The 19,630-nt window shown below is 34.6% G+C and overlaps 1 protein-coding gene across 1 annotated transcript in view; it reads right to left on the bottom strand.

Annotated features, from left to right (window-relative positions):
• Positions 1–4,249: 4,249 nt before the first annotated feature.
• LOC119634443 overlaps positions 4,250–19,630 on the bottom strand; it is a 40,865-nt gene continuing 25,484 nt past the window's right edge. Inside the window, exons 2-7 of the mRNA XM_038028633.1 lie at positions 9,876–13,092; positions 6,803–7,561; positions 6,582–6,727; positions 6,379–6,516; positions 5,520–6,292; positions 4,250–5,439 (exon numbers count right to left, since the gene is read on the bottom strand). Of these exons, the coding sequence (XP_037884561.1) occupies positions 5,055–5,439; positions 5,520–6,292; positions 6,379–6,516; positions 6,582–6,727; positions 6,803–7,561; positions 9,876–13,029 (5,355 nt within the window). The 5' untranslated portion in view covers positions 13,030–13,092 and the 3' untranslated portion in view covers positions 4,250–5,054. The remainder of the gene's footprint in view (positions 5,440–5,519; positions 6,293–6,378; positions 6,517–6,581; positions 6,728–6,802; positions 7,562–9,875; positions 13,093–19,630) is intronic.

The raw sequence follows: 19,630 nt of genomic DNA, 5'->3' as shown, positions 1-19,630 counted from the left end.
ATTTTCCTTAACAGGTGCACAGCTGTATCATATATCATTTTAAAATTTTGTGTAATCATTTCGCAAAGACGTTAAAGAATTCAATGTAAATTTGGAGCATATGACGCATTTGCTTACTCCACCACGGGAAAATAGCAATCTCCTTCTTCGTCCAATGATTTTCGTGGAACCATTATATGGCTTGGAATACAAATGGTAATATTCTAAATATGAAGTGTTAAAAATTAGACAGTTTTGTAATGTTAGGGCTTATCTTTCCGTTACACGCCGGTTGTTAGAGAGAATTTAAAAACAGCAACTTATTAGGCCAAAATACTATTACCAAACAATTTTTGGCACAAAATTTTTAAAATTGCGAACTTTTTTATATAATGACAGTTTTAAAAAAAGAATTTCTATGGGTAGCAGTCATGAAAATGGGCCAGAGCACCAACTTTCATCAATACGCAAACACACACACAAAATACAAAAGGGCGTAGGCAAAAGTCTGACGAGCCAACGGAAAGGTATAGCTTACTTAATTTAAAAAACGACCATGAAACGATCGGTATAACAAAAGATGAGCCTATTTTGCTTATTAAGTTGAACAAATACAAATATATCATAAAATATTAAAAAGTAACAATATTAAGAACTAAAACTGGCCGATGGGGAAAAAACGTCTAAGTCTACTGACACCCCTTTAGATATATGAAACGTGTGAATCGGTTAAAATGACGATCCAGTAATAGTTCCAACTTCATTTACATGGATCAATAAAGGGGACCATGATTAAAATTTGTTGCTTTACATTTTGAAAAGAGCTGTCTTTGGACGTATTAACGGTGGAGAAATTTGCAAATACTCCATCTGCGTCGGCCATCGCTATAAAAAAAACATAGTACAAGTTTGAACAATAAAAATAACACCGCAGTAAAGTACAAAATAAGAAAGACTCTTTTTACATTTGATATTTCGTTAATTTACACCATTTGTGGCAATAGCAAAAGAACGCTACTCTACAGTTCCCTGGTAGTTCGTGGTAGCGTTCAAGATGATATTAGCCGCGAGTAATCTCTTTAAATCGTGCAATCATTATAATTCTTAAGCTGATTTGTTCCTAAAATCTTAGATGTTAAGAATTCCAAAAACAATCGCGCGTAAAGATAATTAACAGTAATAGTAATTATTTATTAATTGTTAATATTTAATAAAAACAAACATAAAACTTAAATTACGAATTTCAATTGTTACTTTGACAGAGCGTCAATTGTGTGAAACGAATTTTTATTCTAAAATATTTACATATTTATCCTAAATGTATAACAAGGAAGGATCACACTTTCCGAATCATACCTGTATCATGTGCGATGTTGGTGTTTTGCCCCTCGGAAAAATGTAACCATTTTATATTTAGGCGCTAGATAATTAGGCTTTTTATCTTTTTGGGCTAAGGTTGTAATGAGGGTCATGATTTTTCGTAAGTATTAAATTATTCTCAACATATTCCATAATGTCATGGTGTACAAGACTGCCTTATATGACTTTTGGTATTTCAGCTATTTTCTAGTGCATTTCTAAAAATTTTTTCCCACTGTATTTTCTTCGCTGCTCTCGTCTAGAATGTTCTTTCTGAATTTTTATAGCTTTCGGCGGATTATTGCTGTTAACAGGAGGTCGAGATCGTGCATCACTATATGAAATTTTTTAACTTGGGGATTGTGGAATTGATGCTTTTTCATTTGCAGCATTTGATTCTTCTTTATTATCGTCCACCATGTTCGAATTTGCGATGTCATTATTAATAACGACAACTTCATATATAAGCTCGACCTTAGCATCGTTGAGAATTGAGTCCGAAACAACTTTTGGTTCCACTTGGTCTTCGAGAGAGTAGGTGGGGGTTCCCTAATTGGCTCGGGTAATGTTGAAACCCTTTGAAAAGTATCAACATCGAGAAAGAAAACAATATTAAAAGTTTAAGCAGTTCAGAAACGGAATCTTAAAGGCATTTTACAAAAAACACCGCGTGCAATGAGTAGGTCGTTCAGCATAGGTATTAAATGATTAATAATATTTCCACGTTGCTAGAAGATACAGCTTTATACAAAATATAAAATGACAGCATTAACCACGAAGAAGAAGTGATAGGTGAAGATAGGCGCATTGTGTGTGAAAGTGTTCTTCCATATATGGAAAAAGCTAAGCAATTGCGGTATTCAAAAGGAAAACGTAGGCTTACTACAGAAATTGTAGCTGTACTTGAAAGTGTAGTTATTTCAAAACGGCCTAGAGTTTCAAAAGAAAAAAAGAATCCATGTGTAATGCAGGGGTCCTTCACAGGACAAGGCACTTGTCGACCACTGTACAAAAATTGCCATTATTGTATTTGGAAACAAATTTGAGTTATCAGAAAATCTTGCAATTTAAAACTTGGTTTTGTCATAAAAGAGAACACATTGCCTCGATGTATATTACATCTTAGTTTTAATATTATATTACGTATATTATATCGTTGCTTAAGTAAATAAATGAAAATGTTTCGAAAAACATGGCTCCGACAGCACAGTACGAGTTAGTCATGTTATACGATAAACGCCTGTTGTTATATGTTTTGCATCTTTGTAAAGGTCTTGAATGTGGTGGTCCATTTTATTGTTTCATTCGTTGAGTATGGGATTCGCTGGTATATTCATAACTTCACTTAAATTGCAAATATATTAACCATATCTAAAGATTCTTTATTGAAATCGCAATTTGAATCTTCAGTCTTGGACACTGGTGGGTAAGCATTGAAATATGTAACAATAATTTCATTGGCCGTATGTGGCAAAACTCTAAAATGCTTCCTTGACGAGTCTACAAGCGTACAAACCGTACCTTTAGAAATTTCCATCTTAGGATTATACCTTTCGCAATCCTTTTATATATCGTTACCATACAAAGAAAGGCAAAGGCTTTTCTCGTTTTTTCAAGTCCTCATTTAGTCTTCGCGTCTGACGTAAAACGGTTGCGACGTGATATTAATAAAGCATTGTATACATCTGTTTAATGTCAAAATATTTCAAGACATATCGGCAGTACAGTGAAGACCGACGTTTAAGAAAGCGTAACACATGAGAAAGAAAAATCTGAGCGGTCAAATCAGACGAATAGACTGGATGAAAATTTCATTTACAGAAGAACGTTGTTCATCGATAAACAATGCATAGCTACAGAATTTTCAACGCTTGGTTATTGAATCTACAAATGAACGCCATACACATTGTTTCCAGGATTGCCCAGTGTTCGGATTTGACCTTATTGACCTAAAGGTAGATATGTCTTTATCACAAACTTAGTCTTTCTAGTGTAGTTATTAGGATGCTGAAGGATTCAACTTTGCTAAGTGATCATTCTATTAAAGGTGTAAGTTTTTCAGCGTTGAAGTTAACGCTATTATTGTAAATGAAATATGTATAATATTGCTATAGACGGTTAACGTTGGCGGGCTTACTTTCAACGGTGCATCTGCAAAATAACCTTGGGAATCATTACCCACAGCTGAGGCTATTGATAAGCAAAAGGTAACGCAAGATACGTGACATACTCTATAGAACAATGCAAAAGTCCGAACCAACCAGAAAAATTATTTCATTACGGCAAATTGATGAAATAGCATAGTGCCTCCACATTCCGCCAAATTTAACAGTCTTGCAACTAAACCTCATTGTAATACAGCCATTATAAAAAAGATAGGCAAAGTTCATTTAGATGTTAGTACGAATGCCATATATCTGCGATTTAATCGTCATGAGTGCTTTGCTAGCAAAAGCCGCCTGGTCAATTTTGTACCACGCTCATTAATACTCTTAAGCAGGTGGATTCCCAAGAAACAACAATCGTTGATACCGAGATATTGCATCTGCTACAATTTCCGAATATTGGTGGTCAATGTGAGGTGCTGAAAATAAACATATAAGTAAAATTCAGGTAATCAAATTTTTCAATTGCTATGAAATGCTTACCACCATTCACATAAAAGCTAGGTGATGACATTAAGACCTTATCTTTGTGAAAATTCAAAGCAACAGGTTCCGCTTCTATAGTAATTTGTGGGTTAACTACTCTAGGTTTGCTTTTCTAATGATGTGCTTTTGTCTATTCTTTCCCTCGATATTAGTAGTTATTAGGAACAACGCATCTTTAAAAAAAATCTCTTGAGAAACCAAGCTTGCACATTTTTATAATTTACGATAGTGTAAAGCCAATTTCAGTTGACGTAATATTTAAGCAACGATCAGGCTTATGTTTAAGAGTTTCGATTGTTTAGAGCTCTGCTGGGACTAAGAAACCAAATATGTTCTTAGATTTTAAAATTTTCGTTCGTCCGCTCACTCCGGCGGTTTCACTGTCTTATAGTTCTACAATTTCAAAAACTAAGGGTTTTATCTGCTCTCCAAAGATGTATTTGTAGACATCACACATTTGATATCAGAAAGCTATCATCTACTGATTTTTCAAATTCGACGAACTTCGCATTTTTCGGTTAATTCTTTTGCATTTTTTAAATTTGTGATCCTGCCATTCAAAAGTTTACAAATATATATTTATTATTTGAATGTGACAAATTTGTGCATGGGGGAATAAAAAGGTTTAATATATTTTATTAACTTATTATAGTCCAATCACCAATGCAATTTCATTTAGATATAATTAACTAATAAGTAGAGGCGAAATACAAAGTTTTTTTTTGAAATAAAGTTTTGGTTCTACAAGTACATCAGAAATATTATGCAATTATAACCACACATATGATAATATATTTATTCAAAATAATATTATTTTTTAAAATAGCAATAAAAATTAAAATAATAACTAATCATGTGAAGAATACAGAACAAATTTTTACATTTCTTATAAAAGATGAAAAGCGATATAAATTTGGCACAATATTGAAAGCAAGCTGTGACACGTTATAATATTATAAAGCAGTTTCATTAACTTTTTTGTTTTCAAATAGCTGTAGTACGTATTTATTTATATTTTGTAAGTTGATCTTCTTGTGGATGTCTAATCTTCAAGTTACGTTGTCCTTAATCATTGTTCACGATTTTGGCGGCATCATTCATAATCTTGGCTGTTGAGCGTACTAAAAACATTAAATGACATTCATCGTAGACGGTAAGTTCGACACGAGTGCGTACTAAGCCATGCAATACAGTCGCACGTTCTAAGTCTAGCCAGCGTTGTAAGGCCGATTCACGTTCTTTCGTAGAACCGGTTAAAGCTACATCGGATGGACCCCACAATATAAATTCTAAGACTGATTTCGATTTTGACAATGACTCGGCGCGTTCTTGCAACAAAATTTCGCCTATAACGTTGGACACTTTTGTAGGCGGCAACATTTCGGTTAAAGCAATATGTGCGCATTTGCATAAGGTACCCATAGGTTCATCTTCTTCTTGGTGATTGTTGCTGTTAAAGATGCAAGGAAATCGTTGCTTTAAACATATTTGAACCAATATTTTCTAATTTATTTGCTAATAAAGGCCTACCCTTGTAGCACGCAAAGTCTGGCTTGGGAATCTTTATTATCCACTTCTTTCGAAAGCACCACATTTGAAAGGCTTAAAGGCATTTCTTCGATGGCCTTAATCTGCAAGTTCTTCATGCCGTTTATTAATTGTAGCATTATGAAGGCGACTTCTCTTGTCATAACATCATCAAAAGCTGGCGCCCCGTTCAAAATGTTTGGAATGTTAGTTTCATTTTCTTCTTCTGTGTTCATTTTATCCATGGCTTCTTCATTTAACGTAGTCAGGTTTTGCACGGATACTCCATTTCTTATGACATTAGTGTTATTACTTTCCTTTGATATGGTTAAGTTGGGTATTGAACCACGGAAATTGTAGTTGCTTTTGTCTAAAATTTGAGATTTGCCCTTTAGGATTGCTCCGATGGATAGCAGAGTATCCAACTGCAAACGTGGTAGGACAGATATTGTGGCTTGCAATAAAGTGAACTCAGTTGACGGCATTAAAGGCAAATGGTAACTGGGGACCAGGTCACAAAATTCCGTAATGGGATTGAGAGCGCCGGATATACTGCCCGATAATTGGTTAAGCTCACCACCGGCGCCAGCTAATTGATTACAGTCAGCAGAAAGCGCTAACGTGACGGATACTGACGCCCAAATAGCTGCGTGGAATGCTTTTTTACCTACTACAAATGCTTGAACCCCTTCCAAAATTGTAAAATCCTCAAAACGCAAATTAATGGCATTGGCTAAGGGTCTCAAGGCAGGCGATGTTATGCGTGCTTGTTGTAGCTGCATTTTAAACAGAATTAGATGTGTTTCAAAAATGATAAAAATTGAAACATAAGTCGTGTATTCAAAGATACTCGTTTCCTTACTTGCTCTAACACCTGTGCCAAAGCTTCATGATTAGCTCCTACGACTGCCGAATAATTATCCTCTATAGTTTTATGTACTACACTGCGGCCTTTGCGCATACGCAAACGGTTCACGGTCTTCGCCCGATTCGTAGAAGCCTAAAAAAATATTAGCTTTTAATTAATTCCTTTGTTTTGTAAGGCTACCATATTCTGTTCCTCACCGCCGGCGTTCCCCAAACACTGTCATTAATATCCGTAACAATATCACCGCCCGTCTCACTTCCATAATAACTATAGGGCGAATATATATCTAAATCGCCCATTTCACTGCCACAATACGATGAGGACGTCATACGAGCGATATTTGCTGGGTATACAAAAAAAACAAAAAGGTATTTAATTGAAATTTGAAGGCACCTTTAATTGTCGATTCTTTTCATACCTAAACTATTATTTAAACCATAGTTCCGAGCTGGCCCATATTCGCTTCGAGTATAACTTGCGACGGATACAGTATCCGCATATAAATTATTACGCTTAGTTGTTTGTAGGAGACGTTGGTTTGTTTGCAAGTCACTTGAACGAGCTGGATGTTCTGGTGGGCTAGGCAGATCTTTTACACATTCATACAAATTCTCGTAATTTCGTTTATCTTTTAGATAACTGTCGATAGTACTTGTTATTTTACGTACGGAATCCTTTATGCTGTTGGGGCAATTTTCCAAACTATTGCAAATATTGGGGGCGACAATGTTAGTACCGTTGACAAGATTATCGAATATTTCCAATTTATTGGATATATTAATTTTTGCTTCATTTTTTTTTCGTTCGAATGTACTTATTCGACCACTTCCACTGGGGGGCTTGCCTTCGATTCGCTTCATAGTCATTAGCGGACTGAAGGTATTTTTGCCAGAATGATTTGGTTTATTGGAATCATTCATATTTGCAGATGTCGGATGTAGTTGTTGTTCTTGTTGTTGTTGCTGCTGTTCTACTGGTGTTAGTGTAGATACATTTTCCTCATTTGACGAGCAAATCGAGACAGTATCACAGTTGTCAATAGTTTCTGGCATTCCACCTTCGACGGTGCACCCCCCGCCAATACGTCGTTTACGAGCCAATTCCAATTGAGCTTCGCGCTCACGCATACTGGCAGTACGTTCAGGCTTGCGTGGTGCTATCGCCGAGCGGATTTCACCTAGCGAATTAAGAAGAAGGTATGAAAGCTTTCTAAATATTTAACACATTTTTGTCAATTGGTCACATTTGCAAATTAAAAAAAAGCAATCCTTCAAGTCGCATGAGACTAAAAGTAATTTTTCTGATACCCGCGTGAATTGGAAAAGTAAAGCCGGAATTTGAAAACTTACTGTAAGATAAAAAAGGATTATCCAGAAATATTTGCTCCAGATTTCAAATTAATATCTGTTATGCTACAATTTTTCGCTTATTTATGCATTTGCTCGGTAGATCTGTTTTCAATTAAGACTGTTTATTTCAACCCTACAAAATTATTAAATAGTGTCACTAGAAGCGAACCCACTAACTTCTTAGCTATGATATTCAGCAGTTTGCTAACAACATTTACCAGATTCAGATCTTTTTAATGTTGCCATTTTGGTTCTTACTAATCTACGTTCTTTTAAACCATTCTTTTCTCCGAAAACGCAGATATGACTAAAAAGTTCTTTTCACACAACCATATTGCATCCAACGTCCTCCATTTACTTAGATTTATCGGCAAATCTTAGCTAAATAAAAAAACTAAGAAACCTGAAAAGAGAAGAATATGACCTTCAAAGCAACGTTTCACCTATTAACCTCAATATGAAACTAGCTACCAATACATAGGCGATGCATACTTTTAAACATGTGTAAACATGTGGATATGACAATAGTATCAATGTGCTTTGGTCATAATCATGGCGTGTTATCGGAACGATATATATACCAACAGACTTTAATTGAAAGCATAAGCAAACGAAATGCAAAGGCAATATCGATATGAACATGTACAGACAAGTTTACTTTACTGGATAGAGGCATGGGTTGATAGCAACAACAACAGGCATACCATCCTATCATTTCTTTTAGCACAGGCAACAGCAAAGCCCAGCATTTAATCAAAATTCAGAGAGGAAGAAACGAGAAGTATGAAGCATTCGACGTTAACTGGGTTACATGAACCATAAGATGTACATATGTGACATCGTTAACTTTTTACGTACCCAGCAACGCATTATCGAAAATGGATTGAGAAGAAGAGAAAAAATAAACTTTGAAGAGGAGATCAGAGAAGCGTTAAGTATTGTGAAAGATTTGCTAACACCGCACAAACAGATTTGAAACTTGTCCAAATATAATATCTTGTTGTTCATATACAAAAACCTGTTACATCATCCTGATGACCATGGCAATGTATAATAGTATGATGTTTATGTTAGTTAACTAATCTATATCTTTGTTTTTCCAACATATGCGATAAATTCTGTAGCTGGGTAAGTACACACTTATTACGTGTCTAAGAATGTGGGTTAACGGCGATTCATTTATTTTAAATGTATAAATTTATTAGAATATATATTTTATGAAGTTTCTTCTCTATTCTGGATGTAAAAATGGAAGCTCACTTGTTCTATATAGCTCACGTATATAATATAAAATTTATGCCCACATGCTATTTAAAAATGATTGAATATTTTGAAAAACGCAGACAAAAAATTTTTAGAGTAGTTCAAAAGCTGCGACATAATAAAAATGTTTTCTATAAACTAATTCATGAGAAGATAATTCAATTCCAACCAATTACTAAACAGTTCACAATTTCTTTACCTTTCTTACCAATAATTCCAGTAAAGTGGAAACTGATAAAAGCTGTTCACTTCTGAGAAATATATGCTACGCAAAGTTATTTTCAATGTCTTGAATAATATTTTGAAGCCACAGTTACGCGCTGCACGAAAAACTTATGCGTACAATATAAAGCTGGGACCCCAGATTTACGCGAGATTGAAAACGCGTCAAATAACTTGAAGCAAATTGGAGAAAAGTGTACGCCAAATTAAAATATTGAGATAATGGTTGCAGCGTTTTGATAGGGAAGCGCGCAGGTCGTGAAAATTTTGTTAGTTCCAAAGAAACTAAAGAAAAGAAAACAGCATTTATTTAAAGTCTTCCAGCAATTCCGGTAGATTTTAAATAAACGATGGTCGGAAATTGTTTCTTCTACAAAAGTAGACAGGAAAACATATTTTCCTCACGTTTCTATAACTTGAGTGTTTCATAAACTAACACTTTGCTTACAGTCATTTTATAGTTAAGTTACATTTTTTTATCTCAGCGATTTGCAACAGAATTTCGAATCCTTAGTCAGATGAGGTGAATGCTATACCATGATGTCTTGTTTGTTCCTTTGCTATGTTAAAGAATCAGACGTCATAAGAAACAGAATGTGCACAATTCGTTCGAGAGTGAAAGATTTTTCGTTTGCCAGTCAACACGCAGTTACTTACCTAAATTAGCATAAACATTATCGGATCTACTTTTAGTTATGCCTTTTGATGGCGGATCTCCTGTAATGTGTGTGTTATAGCTCTTAATTTTTGATTCTGGCGTAATCCCTGAATTTGCTAAAGTAGCCATTAAAGTTATCTTTTGTTTTTTGTGTAGCTCCGCGCTTCTGGGCGGTGGAGGTCGAGCTGGTTTATTAATGTCCTGGACACGTTGACCATCTGTTAAACGTAGTGGCGGTGCTGGTGGTTTCGATGTAACGACTGCCACCGTTTGAGCAGCTATTGTTTCGCCAGTTTTTGTTATATCCGTAACGACTTCCACAGCCGTAGGATTAATATCGATTGGGTGTATAATAACTAAACGTGGTTTTCCACAAATGTTAGCTTCTTCGCCTGTGCATATCTCTGAATAAATGCTTTCTTTATTGGGTTTACTCAAATTTTCTGAGGAAGTTTTGTTGTTGCTAACTCCCATTCGTAAAAATTTCTTAATAGAAAATTTAGCTTTAGTTTTGCTTCCCGGATTCGATTTCGGTTTATCGACAGTATTGTGGGCAAGGACTGCAGTCAAATTTGTTACCGACGCTGAACTAGTAACCGGTTGCCCAGTCGATTCTGTCAAACATTCTTCGGATATGGAGAGATTATTTTGATTTCTGGGGCTAGGTTCAGATGTGTGCTTTACGCCTTTGGGTATAGCTGCATTCTGCAATTGCAAATTTTTCATAGCGTTATTGCGCTGTGTCACAAAAGTATTGAGACTGCGGAATTTTGGATTAATTACAGCTCTTTCACGTTTATCCTTTTCTTTTAAGACATGAGCAGCCATAGCTTTACTGACAGTACCACAGTTATTATCACCATTAACGGCAGTGTTACTGGTGAATTTGCGGGGATAAATAGAATGTGTTAATTCGGAAGATGAAGGAAATAGGGTTGAGGATTTTTCTCTGAAGCTGGATGAAGGATGAACTTTATGTAATTCTCCTTCATTTGCGCCCTGTTCTTTTGTTAATTCCCTTTTCTCTCTTTCTACAATTTCGATTTCGGTGCTATAATCTTTATCGCTTGCAGATGAGCCGTGACATTTTGTTTCAGGAGGCGGATTTGGAGCTTTGCCTTTTTTCAATTTAAATTCTTCTTTTGAGCAGTCATTTAGGTTTAAGTTTTCTTGCGACTTCGATGTAGTTGTTTGCAGTTGGCTTTTCATCTGCTGCGGTTCTTCGGGTTTTTTTGCTATAAATGTTTTTAAAAGAGTTTGGGAAGCAGTAACTGCTGGTTTCACAGGTAAATCAGGCTTTTTTGTTAGCAGATTAGGTTGATTTTTTGAAAATCGATTTAAAAACGGAGGACGGGTATCCATAACATTTGTAGGAGGCGGTGATTTGGGGAGAGCCGGTAGTTTTTGCATTGTTTCTGTTTTCTGCTCTAAGCTGCCGTCCGGATCAGCACTGCCATCCGGTTCACCATGCAATTCACGAGATTTCTCCGTAATATCGTTTTCTTTAACGGTAATTATTGATTCCTGTTCGGTGATCTGGATGTCCTCATAATCCGAATTATTAGTGCTGGCACTTAGTTTCTTCTTCGCAATTTGATCTGCACACTTGCGATCGTTTGCGGTTATGGCGACATTTTTATACTCGTTCGTTAAACTTATACCTATTCCCGAATCGGATTCACTACGAATAACGTTGTAAGAGGTCTCTTCATCACTGCTGCCGTCAAAGCTACTGGTTGTGGAATCTAAAGTATCATCTGAAGTACATTTTGTAACTATCAAACCATCCGAAGTTATTTTACTAGTCATAAAATTTCCCTCATGTAAATTGTAAGAAGCAGCGCGTGTTTTCGAGGAAAGCAACATATCAGTTATGTATTGGGAAGTACTGTAAATAGTGTTGGATGCATCTGTGGAATCGTTCATCTTCTTCAGAGCAACTGAAGAGTCTTCTTTGCTGGCACATTTACCATCCGGAAGATTTTCATAACTTGTCTGAGATTCCACCACATCGTAGTAGGCAGACAAGCCATTCTCATTATCCGAACTTATGCTTTCGGTATCTGAATACTTGTGAAACACATTTACTTTAGGCTTGATTTGATCTTTACTGATCGGAGTATTACGTACGATAGACTTTTTAAGATCGAGAAATATTTTATTTTCCGGCGAGTCGCTTAAGCTAGTAATTTCAAATTTCACTTTAGTGCCCCTCGTCGCAGGGGAAGAACTGTTAGTTGAAACGTTTTTAGCTTCATTTTGTTTCTTCTCTAAAGTTTCAGAAATTTCATCAAGTAAAGATTTTTCCATTGCTCGTTCAATTGGTGGACTGTTTGTACCGTCTGTATAGGATGATTCAATAGGAGCGGGTGAAGAAGACTTTGGGATAAGTGTACTGGAAGGCAAGCGATTGCAGCTTTTATCTCTTGAAAACCTGCTATCACTTGTTGATGTATTAGTGCTGACAGGTATGATTTTTGCATTGGACATTTTTGATTCAAATTTAGTTTTAACTAACGTTTGGTTAGAAGATGGAGGATTGCTTCCAAATGGCATTACATTTATTTGCAAAGTCTGCTTTTTACCTTCCTTATCCACTTGAGGAGCCCCCAATTTTAAGGCAGCGAACGATTTTTTAATATTTTCTTGCGCATCACCCAACAAATTTCCGTTATTCATATTGAAATCGGTGTTGGCACGCGTAATTCGTCTCAATTCTACTATCTCCTCATCGTCACTAATAGAAACTTTTTCGTCTTCATCATTTGCCAAATTCATAAAATCCTCATCATCATCTGAGTCGTCTGACCATTCACCACCATAGCCGATTACTTCGGAGAGGTTTTTCAAAAAGCATACCTTATGGGATTTGTTCTTACTGCTGGATAAATTTGATTTCTTAATGCAGGTTTTTGCCGGCATTTTATGTTTGTTAGGATAATCAGTCTTTTCCGTTTTCAGGCAGAAATGGGAATGTAGGTTGCTGTTACTGCTACCGCTAATATTGGCAGGGGCACATGCGAATTTGGCAATTGTCGCCAAGATAGGTTGCTTATGTTCATCTTTGGACTTGAAGCAATTCGAACATAAGTCTTTTTTCCATGCATTTTGCGAAAAATGAGTACATATTGAAGAAGACGAGGACGACGCCATATTTACGATCTCCAATTTCGTTATTCACAAATGTGCAAACCATCACTACTATTACGTCATGATCTGTAAAAATAACGAAAATGAAAAGAGAAAGTGACTATAAAATTCCATAGACTTTATACAAGTTATGATGCTACAAGTAAGAAAATTATTATCTGTTGTGAACGAATTTTTATATCTAAAAAACGCTACAAAAAAAATAAAAGAATAAATTTCCATACTATATCATTTGGGTGGGCTACTTATGCTATGCTTTTGCTTACTGCAGAGTGCATACTTTAGTTTATGCGTAATGAGCAAAACTCTAGAAAACCGATGTTCTTCCAGTTTATGTTCTTTAACCTATTAAGCCCAACGTTAAGAAATTTCCAACGATTATCTCAAATTTCAAATCGATAGCTTCCTTTTTGCAGCCTAGCGAATGTCTACCGCAGACTTTCCACGGACGGAGAAACGGACATTGTACCTTCTGGGGTCTCTAACGTTTTTTTTTAACAAAATAAACGTAATCCCACTGGTCGGTGGTGGCTAAAAAGGGACGTTGATATCGTTAACGATTTTTTCCTTCATTATATATTATATAAATCCTTACGCTTCGTAAGAGTGTTTACGTGGGAAGGGTTCAATAAACTAGCCCACCTTATGAATATTTTCTGCACAATTTTGATACGTTAAAACACCAATATTTACCGATTTTTGTCGAAAGCTTGTCAAATATGCTTAAATGTTAGGAGGGAAGTGTTCGAAAAAGCTGTGCGATGCGGTTAATTTTAAACAGGTGCTGTTCTCGGACTTAAACACGTCAGTGTAATAAATTTCATCAAAATTCCTCAAAAAATGCAGTCTTTAGGACGCACAAACACATGGATAGCAACTTGCTTGGATCGTACCAAAAATTATTCTGGATGGGCCGGTATAATAAAAAGTGGATCTGTCTTAAGTTATTATACCCTGTGCCTTTGATTTTTGCACAAATTTATGATAAGGTTAATTTTATTTACGCGGATTTTTGCATGGGAGGCTTGCGACAACCTGCGTATTTTATAATAGAATCAGTTTTAGTTTAAACATACTTGTTGTCCTTTCTGTCTGATACCAGTCGATGCTCTGTTTTGTTGAATATGCAGGCCAAAATTTTCAAAATATTTTAGTGAAATTGTCTACACCGACGTGTTTTGGCCTACCTGCAGGCAATATTGAAAATGAATTGGATCGAATTATTTTTGCGAACACACCACTTATAAAAGACTGTATAAAAAGGGTGGCAAAAAGGGACACTTTGTACATTTTCGAGAAAAGCCGTTAAAAAGAGTCCACTTTGACATAATCAACAAATGCCGAAGGTTGGACAAAATGTGACTTTCATGAAGCACCTTACCCAGGTAAATATTCTTAAAAAAATATGACTTTTATTGACAACACTAGATCATTTTTGGTTGTTTTGATGAAAATTAGCCCTGAATGCGTCGCAAATTTGAACTACATAGGCGTACTTATGGAACTACTTTCTGTACAGAAGTTAACAGGAAAAGTACGCATTAAAGTAGCAACGGACTATAATTTTTGACATTTTGGAACCAAAATAAGTGGAGCATTATATTAAACGAAATGATGCAGAATGTTTAATGGTGGTCGTTCTTACCTTATAGCTATAACGTTTAACTTACCTGCTTTTTGTTTTACAAAACACAATAACCAATTAACTTTCTCTCTTTTCACAATTAAGCAAAAAAGTTATGAACATTTTTTAACATCTTTCTGTTATTTAACTTAAATTATCGATGTTGTTATTGTTATAGAGAAGCAACATAAAATAGTTGAACACAAACCAGCAAATTTAAAATTAAAATGTCAATGAATTTGTATTGGCAAATATGCTCTGTACTTGTTTGCATATTTGCTTAATTTTCGTACAGAAAAACGAACAAGTGTGAGTTTATAGCAGTTGAACTATACTTACTAAAGTTTATCAATCACATTTTGCCGACGACTAACAAGTACAAAGGGAAAGTGCAGTGAAGTATTGTAACTAAGAGCACATATTTGATATAATTAATGGATATAAAAATTCGCTAATAACATTCAAGACGCAAATTCAAAAATGTGAAGAAAAGAAAATAATTATTTTCAATGCTTTCATTTTCTGGTGCCACAAAAGTCTATTATGAAGAAGAAATTAACGAAAACAATTTTTAGGAAATACTAAGAAAAGGCTTGAAGTATTACTAAAGAACCGCTCTCGAGTAGTTTAAACAGGCGCTTGGTCGTGGCAGTTAAGTCTTTATTTTGAAGGAGAAAACGCTATCAGCCTTAAAGCAAATTAACGATGAAATAAATATAAAAGCCACAATTTTTTCAACATCTAAGTATTTTCATCAAAATTATTATCGCTTGAAATATTAAGTAATACCTATTAGTAATTATAATTTGTGTAGGTCAAAGTTAAAAAAGAAATGCAGCAAAAAAGTAGTTGCGGCGAAGTTTATGCAGCACAATCATACTCCTTGCCCGAAATAAGGAGTAAATCGCAGAATCCATCGCTAGATGGATTGAAATGGATGGAAATAAAATTGTGTATTTATATTCTTTGTACAGCCCATTTAAACTTTTACATTTACATGCGTATCGTCACGATTATGAGAAAAAATCCAAAAAGTTTCAAACTTTTGCGAACTTGGACACTTCGAAAAGTTTTGGATAAAAGTTTTGGATCACATTTACAAAACATCCAAAAACCATCTATTACTCAGCGCAACATATGTATTTCCATAAGAATAACTAAACGCATTTAAATTTTATTGCTGTATGTTATAATTTATACAACAAAAAATAAAATTGAAATGTTCCAGCCAGACCTTTTGGCATATAAAGTCTTATTTTTTCATAAGATTTCTTGTGTGGGCTGAAATCCAAAAACTAGAAATATACGCTGTCCAAATTCGATAATCCTAATTTTTATGTCAAATTCATGCTATGAACAAGTTTTCATCAAGAAGTATTGAAAATTGTGCCTTTTTACCGTATTCAGTTTCCATAGGAACGGTTATAAGACAAGGAACTCAAAAAATTGGCCCACCCATATCAAAATTTTACATCAATTCAGATTTGCTACGTAATGTTTCCAAGCGATATTTGTGACGAAATTTTAAAAATTTCGGTCGGTCCGAAACATTTTCAACAATGTTTGTTCTTGGTCCAAAACTCGTCTGTGTGTCAAATATCATTAAAATATCTCAAAAACTGCGGCCTACAGCTTGACCACAGAACAGACGCACACGGTCAGACAAACTTAGATCGATTTAAAAACAAGCTTCTGAAACGGTCGATATAATAAAAGGTGACTTAAAAGGCTATGTTAAACTTTTCTGGCTGTTACGTAAGTCAGCACTAACTTAGTATGCCCTATACAACAAGTGATGTAGAGTATAGTTATGCGGACCTAAATTAAACCACATAGTCGCGCGTCTTGGTAAGGTACGTAGAAGTCGACAATGCCCGACAATAATGTCCTTGTTTATATATTTAAATTCAACACACTCTCTTAAGTGTATAACTCACTCCATAGCTGGTAAAATGATTCGACGGCAGCCGTTCTTATACCTGAAGAGATTTTTTAATCGCACTTTCATTGACATCGCCATCATAGATTTGCACATTTCTTTTTAAGTACTGAATTAGCATTTCTTTTTTACTTCCGGTCTTAGCAGGATTTGATTAAAGTCAATTGCATTATAAAAATTTTCTTTAGGAGGATGCGAATTCAATTTTCTCATAACGTAATTTTAAACGTGGGCTGAATGAGTTGTTTGTATACTACTCGGATCGCCAATAAATTACTAACTAGCGGTAAAATTGGCGCCTGTTTAACTTTCAATTGCTTTGTTGAAAGGCACGTGAGTAGTAATAAAAACCAAAATCGCCATTATTCGCTTGTTATTATCATTTACATTGAAGTTAATAAGACTGGCATTTGAAATAAATTATTTACTATTCAAAATGAAAAAAAATGTCACATTAGCGAAATTTATTTTAAGTATGTTTAGCTAGGCATGATTCAGACGCTTTTAAATTAGATTTAAAAAAAACTCGAGAAGTGGTCGATTTAGGAAGCGAAACATTCATAAATATATTACATCATCTGCTGCATAAAATGTGAACCGCTCAGCTCGTTTGCTCGTTAAATAAAGTTTCTATAAAACAATATAGTTCTAAAACAAACGTAAATATGCAAACTAAATACGCGTTGTTCACGAAACATAATTTTTCAAAAAAGCAATTCGAATTGGAATTTTACAATAACTTTTACAAAACATTTTGAAGATAAATACTAAAGGAGCCATAAGATAAACTTTGAGACAGACTTAGTTTTTAAATAAGTCACATAAGACTACAATAGTAATTTGAAAAAACGGATGGGCAGGGGAGTTCATTTATAGAGAGAAAGCTGTTACAATACAAATACTTGAAAAATTTTATATATCTCCCAATCATTAAAGCATCTAATAATATAGATAAAAGACAGTCAGATTTTTTGAATCTAGTTAAATTTGTAACGTACGTGCACAGTTGTAGCGAAGGTTTCTGTCGGTCTGCTTTGACCACTACTCTATCAAAATATAGCAAATAAGACCGTAATAACGGTCTGCCGTTAGGCAAAATCATATTTGCAAGAATAGCGGCTTCCCGTTATGCTGAGGGAACGAAGAAAAAAGAAAAATTCCTAGTCATAATGGTTTCTCTGGCTAAGTCACTCTGTTGTGCAAGAGAACACCATGAAAAGAGTCCTGCTGTATATTTAGAGTTTATTAGTTTTGTTTGTTTCTGAAGTTCTGGACAGATTTCGCGTAGTACTTTGCCATGTTAAGTTCTCGCTCAACATATATTTAAAACAAAAGAAGAGAAAAAAATTAAGCACGAGCAAAACAACGTTTTCTTTTGTCATGCGGCACGGCATGCTGTAAATTTTGTAAACGCTCTACCGCAAAGGAGCTATGCCGTTGACACATTGTATAATCATATAGATAAGATAGACCGTCCTTATTCAACTTTTAATTTTCCTACACTTATTGTGAACAAAATTAGTTAGATAAAGTTGTAGAATGATTACATAATAAATACAAAAATGTATTACTTGCCAATTTAGGTTAGTGAGACCATTTTCAAGTCTTGCTCCTACGAATTTGTTTCCGAATAAAAATAACATTCTACTTAAATTTCTTTCAAAGTGGGTTTGAAAAAAAATTGTATAAATAAATTTTTGTAGAGCCATTTGTAGTACAGTATTTGGCTTTATTCCATGTTGTCGTCTACCTCATTAAAATTCTAGAGTTATAATCGAACAAGAAAAGTGAAACACAAACTGCTGGCTTTTGAATTGATTGCCTCATTTAACAATGAGTCATTGGCAAAATTGCAAAACAAAATACAAATAGGAACTATACTGGTTTTCATCGTAAACAAAAAGCGACAACAAATTTGTAAAAAGCTGTTATTTTATTACATTTTAATGAGCCGATCTGGTTTGACAAACGAATACATGTTCACTTATAATAAAAGCTCAAAATTATTGACACAGTTGTTACTTATTATAGTTACGGTATATAATGCATAATTACGCACACATTCATTATAAATATTAACAGCAATTTTGGTTTTGCTCGGTTGATTGGCTCCTCTAACTTTTATTTGAACGCTAGAATTTGATACTTATGAAAATTGCGGCAAAAAAAATTTGTAAACTTTCAATCTCTGCTTAATAAAGTTACTTTAACTACTAATATGTTGTTTGCTCAATGTTTTCCAGTTTGTAATATTTTTTTTGCATATATATCATTAAACTCCTCTTCGATCGATGCATTTATTTATTTTCTTTCTTATTTTTGCTTCTATACTGAAGCATGAACACATAGCTGTCATCTCTTAAGCTGGTTTTCTTTATTGTCAAATATTGCCTTCTATTTAGACATCATAAATTTCGTGAAATTTGTTTGTTTTTCTTTAGTTGATGGCTGCAAAAATTAATGACACCTCGGAGAACGACTTACCGATTAAGTTAACTCAGAAAAAGAAAAAATTTATTTATACAATATACACTTATAAAGAATATGTCAATACATGTACATATGCACAAGTGGTGTTTTGTATATATACCCACCGAGACATGGTAAATAAAGTGTATGTAGGCTTACCTTGACTCCTTTTCTATTGGTTATAATGCTCTCGTGGTTTACGGAGAGAAACCAAATTATGTATGAAGTAAAAAATTTTCGATCATAAGGCTATTTGGTCTTCGTGCAAATCTCTTCACCGCTACACTACTAGTTTAACATTTTTTATTTATGCTGTTTGAGAAGTTTGTCACACCGAAGCCGTGTATTTCGACAATCAATCGAATAATTCTAATCCGAAAAAAAAAATTCTGAATATCTAAAGATAAATATTAGGTGTTGGCCAAGATTTGAGTGATTTTCTTGATAAATAACTCTAGAGCCCATAGCATTGCGTAACACTGATTCGAATTAACTAATTGTCAAATGATATAATTCCTCAAAGGATTGGGAGAACGCGGCATGTTTCATATCATAAAATAGAAGCGGAACTA

Source organism: Glossina fuscipes, unplaced genomic scaffold (assembly GCF_014805625.2).
Source record: "Glossina fuscipes isolate IAEA_lab_2018 unplaced genomic scaffold, Yale_Gfus_2 3, whole genome shotgun sequence".
In the NCBI taxonomy this organism is placed as follows: domain Eukaryota; kingdom Metazoa; phylum Arthropoda; class Insecta; order Diptera; family Glossinidae; genus Glossina; species Glossina fuscipes.
Note: the sequence above shows the minus strand (reverse complement) of the source record. Positions and strands in the feature narration are given on the sequence as shown.